The sequence below is a fragment of the Acanthisitta chloris genome, unplaced genomic scaffold, assembly GCF_000695815.1.
Source record: "Acanthisitta chloris isolate BGI_N310 unplaced genomic scaffold, ASM69581v1 scaffold17453, whole genome shotgun sequence".
Lineage (NCBI taxonomy): Eukaryota > Metazoa > Chordata > Aves > Passeriformes > Acanthisittidae > Acanthisitta > Acanthisitta chloris.
Genome location: NW_008666742.1, coordinates 22,051 through 33,156, shown reverse-complemented (window position 1 = coordinate 33,156; position 11,106 = coordinate 22,051). Strand labels below are relative to the sequence as shown.

Genomic DNA, 11,106 nt, shown 5'->3' with positions numbered 1-11,106 from the left:
TGGAGAGTAGCTACATTGTGCCTGTACAGAAAAGCAGTCATGTCAGTCACTGAGGAACTGACGGCCCAAAGTGTGGCCCTGTTTGGCCCGATAGCCTTCGAGTCTGAATAGGAAGCGCAGCCATCGCTGCATATGGAAACTTCATGAGTCATGGTAGGGCTTTCACTTAGGTTGCAACTTGAGTGAAGATGAGTGTGTTTTGCAGAAATAAGTCCTCTGATCATCTCTAGATAGGAGGATATATGAAGGTAAGGCTCATATTCAAAGATTTCTCAGTATCTGACTCTGTGCTCTTTGGTGTTTCTCTCTATGCATAGTGATGGGTCCTCCAGGATGAACACCCCTGTGGTGCTTCATTGCAGGCCTCAGTGGCCTGGAGACCTCCATGGCCAGTGATTCAGCTCTGTTTCCTCCAGGTTTTCAGCTGAGAGAAGAGCAATCAGGAGGCATGGGTGAGGTGCAATCCAGCACAGACAGTATGATTAAGTGCTCATCCTCAATACACCAAGGACATATCTCATGCAGAAATACTTTTCCAACATGACTTCTCAGTGTATACACAACCACCAGTCAACATATGTCAGTCCTGTATAACCCACAGCCTGGCTGTCAGCATCAGCCACTACAGACACACACTGCTGAGGGGCCCAGGTTTAATCTTCACCCGGTTTCAGCCTGGGAGTTATCACACACAATCACTGTACAATGGCAACAACAATTTACAGGCTGCAGGAATGTAGCCAGTCCTTCTCAGACCTGGGGCTGTCCTCATCTTCTGCCAATCCAGCAGAGGAGCTGCATGGAATCTTACCCAGAGGAGGCTGGATAAATCTCCTTGGCAGCTCTCAAACTAATCACACCATTCAGTGGATATTTATACTCTTTTTTTTTCCCCCTGGTTCTGAGTAAGTATTTCTTTGCAAAAACTCTGGAAGTGATAGAGCAGTGGCTGTGACATGCCAAAGTTCAACCCTCTCTGCCTACTGGAATTCCTTTTCCATGAACACATGTCACAAGAAACTGCTGCCCGGAGGCAACAGCAATATATTTCTGCTTTACTCAGGACTCTTATAGCTGATTTTTTTTTTAGTTCAGCATTTCTTTGGGTAATCAGGGTAGCCCTGAGACTGTCACTCTTCTGGATATCTTCTTCCACATCTTAATAATGCTAAAGCACAGGCGTAATCTGAGTAATGATCCCTTTCAATATCAGCTGCTACTTTTGAAGGTGTTATCAGTCCTCACTATGTTATTTTATGTTAGTATATTAATGCAATTATTCATTTATATTACTGCAGTTCTCAGAGACCCTACTGTGGATTCAGGACCCTTCTGCAGAAGTTGAGTAGCACTTAGCCATTTTTTGTAGCCTACTGTGATTGCCAGAAGCCAGAGAGGGGCATATATCTTGAAATAGAAACTATCTGATGGAGATAAGAATGAGCCTAATGTTTGTGTGCAAGACTCTGTTTTAATTCTTGAAGCTAAGGGAGGGACTCACATTGATTTTGGCTGCTGTCAGACTGAACATCTCTGGAATTGGTAGCCTACAGTTCTGTGGTCCATCCATTTGCCACAGTTTGTTAGGTAGGACCAGACTGATTCCTGTGTGTGTATCTAGTGTTCCTGCTGCGAAAGAGACAAAGACATAAGGCTTGCCTGCATCCCTCCCATGCACTCATGCCATGAGCCTTGCAGAGCCTCAGTGGAGCCTTGCTGTCTCGTGCCCTAAAAGTCAATGTTAGTAGATATTTAGAGAACAGTCTCAAAGTCATCAAAGGCTTCAAGTCAGCTGCCTGACAGCTGTTATCTTCAATAGTTGAAGCAGGGATTGTAACATGAAAAACATGTCTCCATAAGCTGTGCTTGTGGCTCTGGATTCACCCTGAACAGATACGAGATGTAGCACTCTCCCCAAAGTCTGCTGGTCAGGCAGTCACATCTGAAAAGAAAGATCCTTTCCAGGCTTTTTTTCATACATGACAGTGTTTGCTTTATTTTTAAAGTGATCTCCCTTAGCAGAGAAACAAAGACTATCTGAGTTTCTCTTGAGCTCAAGCCAATAGGACCTGACTGGCAATGAAATGACTCTTGCTATACAGACATCCAGTCCCGGTGCTTTAAAGACCACCTGAAAAATCTGCACTAAATCTCACATTTGCATTTGAATAAGTTTATTTCTTTGTCTAAAAGCTCTGATTTTTCAGTCTGCACTGCATGGATGTTGAAGCAGTTCATCACTGTTGCTATGAAAGTTCAAAGCCATTTATCTTCAATAAGGTTACTTGATGCAATTTCTAACAGCAAGAACCCCTCTGTCCTGGAGCTTTCTACAAGATTAAGTGATGTATTCAGATAGGCAACGTCTCAGGAGGATTTTCAGTACCTGGAAGACATAAAGCTCATTCTAGTTGAAGGATGGCAGGCTTTGCAATTGGTGTTTCCCATTTGCCTCCTGCTAAGGATTGTTAGTCTCTTTTTTGGATCCTGGCATCTCTTTGTGAAAGTACTGTGAGAAGAGCCATCTTTGCAATGACCATCAGTCCTCGTCCTTCTCTTGAAGATGATCACTGCCTGCTAATCCTTCGCATGCATGTTCTGGAGGGGCAGAGCCCAAAGGGAGATAAAAAAAGCTATGCATTAATCTATTGCCTTTGTGGAGAGAGAAAGAATGAGTAATTGTAGCCCTAACCAAGAGTATGAGGTATAGGTTTAATGTGATGTTTTGCCAAAGATTTTTTTGCATGGTTTTCAGCTAATAATTTCCTGTCTTGGTGGGAGCTATGCAGGTGAAAGGCAACAAAGCTGTCAGGTGTTAGGACTTGGAGGAATCACTATCAGCTGCAGGTAGCTGGGTACCCACCAAAACCGAAGGAGCTGTTGGGCAGGACTGGGGCTGGGTGTTCATCCTCATCATGCAGCAACATTATGCAGAACCCAGCTGATCCACTCATCTGCACTGCTCCACAGACAAGGCTCCCAGCAGATGAGAGACCATTTTGCCAGGTGGAATGTGCTGATATGAAGAGACACATCTCTGCATGGAGCCTTAACTCCCTGCTGTTTGCTTCTCCCAGGATGTCTGATCATTTTCCTGACAGCCCCTGCTGTGACCTCAGTCCAGGTGGTTTCTGTTGAGTAATGTTTCTGCCCGGAGGTTGAGCTCTGTCCTCAGCTCTATGTGTATGCTCTGTGCTACCCTGCTGTGAAACCCCCTTGTTTTCTGCAGGGTCATCACTGTGGAAGATGAATTATTTTTTTGTGTGAATAGTTCTGGTGCGGATACATGGCAATCTTTGTTTTCCACCCTTCACTCAGAGAGCGTGAGCATGCAGAGTTAACTGGATTTAAAAAAAAAAAAAAAAGATTAAAAACCTATGCTTGTGTCTGAACAGTTCAGAATCTGCAGCTCTTCCATGTGAGAAGGTGTTTCTGATCCAGTTGGAGAAGAAGTTCCTCGCTGAGTCTGTTCTGACAGACTCTTCTTTGATCAAAATGTTTTCCAGGTGTGTGTTGGGCTAGAAAAGCAGATGAATGACCTGCACTACAGTACTGTCGATTGGATTTAATTCCTCTGATGCACAAAACAGAGAGCCATGCAGCAGTATCTCACAATTTATTGCAAATTACTCATTTTGTTATAACCCTTTTATTGTCCAGAATTTACCATGTCTCCTTTCTTCGGTAGTTTACTGGCCTGTATTCATAAAGGATGGAATGAAACAGAGGATGTAATATCAAGTCCAGTGGGAAGAGGACTACTGCCCTACTTCTCACCAAGCCCCACGGCTGGCACTGGCACAGCAAGATCCTTTGTCATCTTCAAGATGATGAGACTCAGGATGCTTCAGCTGATTTATAAGGATTCATGGATATATGATGTGAGCTTAATTCATAATGGGATTGAGCTGAAAGCAGTAATGCTGTTTTACTGCAGATCTGACATTAACATTCACACTGTGTCTGATGGATAGTGCAGAAGAACTAAAGTCGGTTTTCTAGTGGGACTGGTAGCAATCCATCTGGCTCAGCCTGATGAAATTATTGTTGCAATTTACTAAACTAGGCACAAGAAAATCCATCCATGAACAGAGATATGTAAAAATCCTAAAAAACCCTCAACCCAAACTCAAAGCCAACATGTTGTCTGTGTAAAAAATAAAAAAGAAAACAAAGCCCAAAACAAAGAGGCAACACCACTGCTGGGTAGGTAGGAAAAGAGAATTCTGCAACAGCTGCATAGCAATTTTGCAAGACCTCATTTTCTCCTGCACCAAGTGAAGGGTACTTCCTTACTTCAGAGATGCAAGGCTGTGTTCTTCACAGGAAGGAAGAAATTTAGCGTGATTTGGTATAATACATTATAATGATGCAAAATATTATAGTACAAAATGAATTCTAGAAGTCCCAGTTTCAGGCCAAATTTAGGAAGCCAAGTTACAGCTGCCTTTCAACCATAAGCAGAGAGCTGTAAAAAGTGCTGTATTATGGGCACTGAAAGAGTGAATGTAAACCAAATTTCATTGTTGACCCTACTTGCCAACATTTTAGGATTTATGTCCTGCCATGCAGAATATTTGCTTCACCATTGCTTTATGGCAGTATAAGTTTGCTCACAGGTTTTGAATTATGACAGAATTAGAATTTTTTCTATGGTAGAAAGTCCTTAAATATACCCTTAAACATGTGAGCTTCATGTTGAGACACTTATGAAGGATGGATTTAGGCATCTATAATCTCATTTATCCCCAAAATGTGTCCTCCTTTTCTTTACTGGAGTCTTACTGGACAGATTTTCATCAGTACTCCAATGTATCTAGATTTCTGAAATCTCTGCCAGAGCTGGGTCTTTGCAGATGTGGAGAAAGCTGAGCAAGGAGGTTGCTTGGTTGGCTTCAAAATGCAGCAAGAACAGTTTAAACAATGGCACCCAGCAAACAAAAGCATGAGAAGGCAAGAAGTGCCATGGGCTCTGTAAGTCAAAGGGTGAAACCAAGGCTGAGGGCTTGAGAATGGGCTGAGAAGGGTAGCCACCAGACGAAGGTAAGACTGGAAAGGAAATGGAAAGGCTGAACTGTTGGTGTGGTCACAAGAAAGCTCTGGGAGAATGACACATGGGATGTGAGGAGGTTTGTGTTGGGGAGGTCACATTTCCACTATGCCTTTTGCCCCTTCAAAACCAGAGTGCTTGCAAGGGATGGACATGCCCATCCCAGGCAATGGTTGCTGTCACACTCATCCTTCCAGAAATACGCTGGTCCTTTGCCAAGGGCCATGACCAAAAATATCTTCATTTCAGTATGTATTTCAAGAACAAAAAGTGCTAGCTAATCAGAAGTAAATAGTCTGGAAAAAGTGAATAACCAAGGAATATACCTTCTCCTAGAGCTTGCGGTCAGGCAACAAAAGCATCATTACAGTTGGTCTCTATCTGGAGCTCAGGAAGTTTAAGCTAGAGAAACTGTTTTTATTGGGGTTTTATTACTTTTGCTCTGTTTTAATTCGGCAGCAGAATATTTGCTGGAGGAGCTGGAGAAGCCAGTTTCAGTCCACAAAAATGCCAATGATTTATTTATTGCTATCATTTAGGGAAAGGGCAGCATTTGCTGGTTCTGAATATTTAACATCCCAGGGAAAAAGCAAGCTGCTCTAAAGCCTATGTGTTCCAGTGAAGCACTGCAAACCAGCATGCCTCCCCTGGCCCCCTAAATTGAGAGCTGAGAGAGCTGTGAAGCTATGCTCCAGTGTATTCTTTCAAGGACTTTGGACCTCAGCTTGTGCGGTCATGAGCAGCCTGTTGAAGAGACCCTAGCTCCCTTCTGACCTGCTTTGAAAGTCCAGGTAAGGAGGAGAGGTTCATCTGTGTCTCAGAAGACATTACCTGCATGGCATTCATCTCAGGAAAATTGCAATTCATTTTACTTCATGCATCATTTATAATAATTCCTAGGAGAGCAGCGGGTGGGAGAGATCAGCATCAGTGTTTTTGCCTACCCAAAACTAGCTACAGTGAGATGCATTTTGAAAGGCTGAAGGTCTGCTCTTACTTTGCTTCCCTCCCTTCCTTGGTTTTCGAAGGGACTCAAGCTATGAGCCTCAGTCTCTGTATCTACTAACTGACACAATCTACCAGATGTTTCTTGAAAAAGCATTCAGGAGCAGCCAAACCACAGCCACACATGGGCAGAAGGGAAAACAGGAAAAGACAGTTTCCCATACTTCTCATGTGTCACACTCCCTGTAGAGCCTTCTCCTTCAACACTTCATCTACGGCAGTGGGATTTCACTGCTGTTGTTGGCTATGGAGGAAACAGGCCTGACTGCAGATGGGACCGAGTGACAGGAGATGGCCAACACCTGCCTCTCACTCTCCCCAAGGAGCCGTCTGAGGGAGAAGCTCTTAGAGAAACCCATGCCTTCTTGTGACCATCACTGTGAAACACCCTCAGCTGAAGAAAGGGATCATCATCCCTCACACCCCTCCCTCCCAGTGTGTATGGAAGGAAAAAAAATTGAGGGCTTTTTTTTTTTCAGAAGAATGCATTTCAAACCTCATAGCCAATTTGCAAACAGATATTTTGTCTATATTGTTTTAAATCAATATTTAGCAGCACAAACTGTGGGTCTGAGTGACACAGAATTCAATAGCAAGATCAGTACCCAGCTTAGGACCATCCTGGTACTTTATTTTCTGAAAATCTTTTTGAATGCTTAAGGAGATAGCTAAAAGGTTGAATGCCACAATGGCTGGCTATGGTTATATCCATTCTGTAGCCAGATCATCTAGCTTCCTCCCATTGCCCTTGACAATATAAGAGTGAGATTTAGCCATGCTCACAGTGACCACGCACTAGCTGTCATCCCAGATTTAATGCAGGATGAGGCTTCCCAGGCCCCTGCTTGGCAGGGGTGGTAATTTTTTCTTCTGAAGCTTTTGTTGTCTGGGTTGTGAAGTTGTGAAGAAGCTGAAGAAAGCTCTGAAACTGCAAGCTCCTGCAGGGCTTGGTTGTGACCACAGTGTAAGACTGAAATCACTATTGCTAATATGGAAACCTGAGTGCTCTTGTCCCTTAGTAGAGTCCTTGACCTTTCATCAGGCACAAGGTGAATTAAGCAGGCAATGAAATAAACATATTTGCATAGCATGCCCAGACCAAAGGTTTCTATGAGTCATTCTGGGTGCACATTTCATTAGCAAGTGTTGTTTCTGGTGCTGCTGGAGGGTGACAATAAACTGATAAGCCTCTTTAAAATTTCTCATAAAATTGTATTAACAAAATGGTAAATACATTACACAGAGACCGTAACCACGGGATGTTTACATAATGCCCACTGTGGACGAGTACTAAATCCCATAAAAGACCTGAGACCCCCCCAAAAAGTCATCAAGTTCTGGCTCTCACAAGGCAGCTAGAGCACCATTGTTGTTGCTGTTGTTCCTCCTCCTCTTCCCCCTCACATTTCAGCTTCTGTGTTGTGAACTTTGCTGGTAGTTATTGCAATTCCTATTGCTAGGCTTCCGTTGTCAGAAAAGAGTTGAGCCAGGGAAGTGTTCAGCACAAGGCAATCCCCGTCTGAAATGACAGAGTCAACACACTCCAGTACCGACCTGGGGGTCGCCTCCCACTTAAGGCGCCTCTGGTTCCTGTTGAGCTCCAGTCGGTAGGTGAAATTGTCGGCTTGGGTCGGTGTGCCGATCAGCATCATCGTGGCAAAGAACTGGGGGTGGCCTTCATACTTCTCCTGCTTCCTGAGGACCAGCAAAAACTGGTGGCCAAGGCAAGAATGCATGATGATCCAGTCCGTGGGTGCGGGCAGGTGCATGTCCGTGGCCAGGAAGACAATCTCTGCACCCTGAAGGATGTTGATGCGGTGGGTCTGCCTCAGGTGGGACACCACCACCTCCAGGTGCCCTTCCCATGGGCAGGAGAAGAGCGGGCACGTGCAGGGCACCAGCTGGGGGTCGTGCACTGCTTCGTGGTGATGGCAGGGAGGAAGGATGCCTTGCTCCGTGGACGTCTGCGCAGCATACTACAAGAAAAGAGAAATTACTCGTGATAGCAGATAGACCAGGAATGAGTGCAGATATGCAATGTGCACACCAGGTAGATATCAGCCACCTGATACTCCACCTAAAACAGCACTGGTGGGAATGCCAGGAACTCAGCACTCCGGAGATCAGAGTCAATCCTGGTGTGTATCTGCACAGCAGAAGGTGCTGGCAGTTGCCTTGCTCTCCAGGAGAAGAAACAAACCATTTGAGTCATGATAAGTCACTTCAAATGAAAATGATGTATGTGTTTAAAGAGTGATTTCATTAGTTCAGGGGAAAAAATCTGATTAAAAGGGAAAAAAACCCCAACAAAGCAAGGACAGCATGGGGCATTTTATATAGTTAAGAGTCTTGCTGCTCAGAACAAGGAAATGAAATATGTATGGCATTATTATTCTTTAATGAAACATACGGGCAAGTACAGGCATTTTCCCTGAAACAATAAGCTTTATAACATCCATAATTTGTGAAATAAAAGTCAGTTCTTATTGTATATGATACCTTCATTATTTCATTATTTTTTTCAGTCAATGTATTTGTACCTAATTGATGTGCTTACTGCCATAAATCTTAAATTCCTCTCAAAGGTGAATGGATGGCAAGTTTAGGACATTTTTATACTAAAGTAAATTTGGATTAAGGTAGGGCAGCTCACTAAAAAGGCAGCAGCTCTTGCAGAAGGATTCCACGTGAGGACTAGGAAGCAAATGGCTCTGCCTCTATCAAGTGAATGTTGTTGAAGAGAAATGAGTAAGTCTTACTCAACCAAAAGTGTATTCACATGTAATGCTATTCAGGAAGAGTAATGGCTCTCCACAATAACTGTGCATAGACAAACCCTAAGGCATAGGCATGCTGGTCATGATTCATCCTACCCAATTGTAAGCATTTACTTCAGCCACCCTAGATAGAAACCTGGTTACCTTGGACTGCCTCTGCAGTCTGTAGAGTGAGGCAGCCCTTCCAGTGGAGGGTTCAGATCTTAGCTGGCATAATTCACCATCTAAAGGTGACCCTGGCTGACGCCAGAGCGACTGAGGCTGAGATCCTGTCTGTCTAGTTGTACCTAAATTTTAGCTGTTTAAACATAGAAGGACATTTTTTCCTCTCTGAACTTCTCATAGAAGACTATCTCTCTTTTATCAACTAACGTCTCTTAGAAGAGTAGGTACATTTTGCTTTAACATACATTTTAGAAAGATTCATGTAATTCCACAAATACTGCCTCACATCCACTCATTTTAATATATGTACCCAAAATTATAGGAATTACATTATAGTTCTAACATCTAACAATTGTTCTCCATGCGACACCCAAGTCAAAGCAGGTTTAGGATTTATTCAGTTATTTTTGAGCAGAGATTTGTTTTAACCAGGGGAAAACACAATTCCGTATAATAGGTGCCAGATTTGATGCAAATGGTGCATTGCCTTATCTTTTTATGGATACTGTGATGCCTTTCTTGACAGCCTTGTTGTAAGCAGTTTGTCCCACCAGAACTTGCACTTTTGCTTTCCAGGACATTTTGGAAGCCAATCTCTTGGGAGAATTGTCCTGACACTCAGATGACCAGGGCTTCCCTGCCAACCAGGATGACAAATCCTGGAGCTTCATTCTCATTTTGCAGTAGCTGCCAAGGGACGTGATAGGCAGAGCAGGGTTGTGATAGCTGCTGCTGTGAGAAATTCATGGTTCTTCCCAGGGCTCTGGGTGTCAGAGGGAGCTGTTTCTTCTTCCTCTCGCATTTGATGTAAAGAATAATTGACTAGTTAAGCACTGATGTTGAAACTTGCAGCTTTTTCTTTGGAGAATTATTACTTCAATAGTACTGTTCTGCTTCTCCCTTCCACGTATCTTATTTGTTTTGCTGTATAAAATTCAAGAATATAAACTTTCCAAGAAGATAATGAATTGAGGACAGATAAATGGCTATCACTGTCTGGGAAATAAAACAGGTCATTATAAACTAATCAAGGTTTGTGGCTTTAGCTGTCTGCTTATCGCAGTAGGATTGCTGGTTCACACTTAATTTTACATTAATTTTTGCATCCCATTAGGATGAAAGTTATGGTTAATTTAAACTCTTTTTGGTGAAGGAGACTACTGCAATGGCAGATCGTAAAAACCTTTTTTAAAAAAATCCCTGAAATGCTAATTGCCTCATAAAATGAATTCTAATCTCCCAATCTAATACAGTGGGTGTGAGCAATTACTTTCTCTCACCAAACTGTTAATGCAACATTAGTGATTATCCTAATTAAAACTAATGAACTCGTACTCACATGCTGATAAACCTCTCAACCACTCGACAAGTTCCAGCGCTCTATCAGTTTTATTTAACTCCCCTTTTGGAAGATGAATCTTAAATTAACCTCTTGAATAACATTCAAAATTAGGTTTTGAAATGTGAAGCTTTATAGACTGTGTATAATTCTTCTCCAAAGATTACCAGAGTCAGAGAAACCATTTCCACTGAGGATGTAATTGAATTTAGAAATGCATTCTCCTAATTTGATAAGCATGGAGAGCAATGGTAGCTCATCCATCTAAACTGCATCCAAGGTAAGAAAATACAAGTATCTCCAAAAATCTTTTTATGACAAGCATGTTTCTATGGCTCAGGAACTGGAAAAATAAATTATAATGAGTAATTTATTCAATGTATCTTTCTTTAATTTGTGATTAAGTTTTGTGTGTGTGTGCAAATAATTGTGACATCTCACCTTTCTGAAACATTTCCATGTATCATTTCAGCAAAGGATTTCTGGTCTGACTTTGTTCAGTTCAGGTTTATTGAAAATTCTGGAAATCCAGCACAAACCACATGACCTGTTTTTATTCTCTGACAAGGGTGAGAACCATCTTCAAAATCTGTTTTCTGAGTTATTCAACATTCCTTTGTCTAAATCCTAAATTTGCAGTATTCTGAGAGAAACTCAGAATTTAATAATTCCCTGGATCTGTTAAAAAAAAAAAGTTTTAGAGAAAACTATTATTTCATTTTTAATTTTGAGATATGACTGTAACAATTAGGGTGCCTGTGCCCTTGTTG

At 42.4% G+C, this 11,106-nt stretch overlaps 1 protein-coding gene across 1 annotated transcript; it reads right to left on the bottom strand.

The window, feature by feature from the left end:
* Positions 1-7,375: 7,375 nt before the first annotated feature.
* SIAH3 (siah E3 ubiquitin protein ligase family member 3) lies at positions 7,376-8,031 on the bottom strand (the record flags this gene model as incomplete). The annotated part of the gene is made up of 1 exon (XM_009072262.1): positions 7,376-8,031. A coding segment is annotated over one exon (576 nt), but the record flags the coding sequence as incomplete, so codon positions are not given.
* Between the last annotated feature and the right edge of the window lie 3,075 nt (positions 8,032-11,106).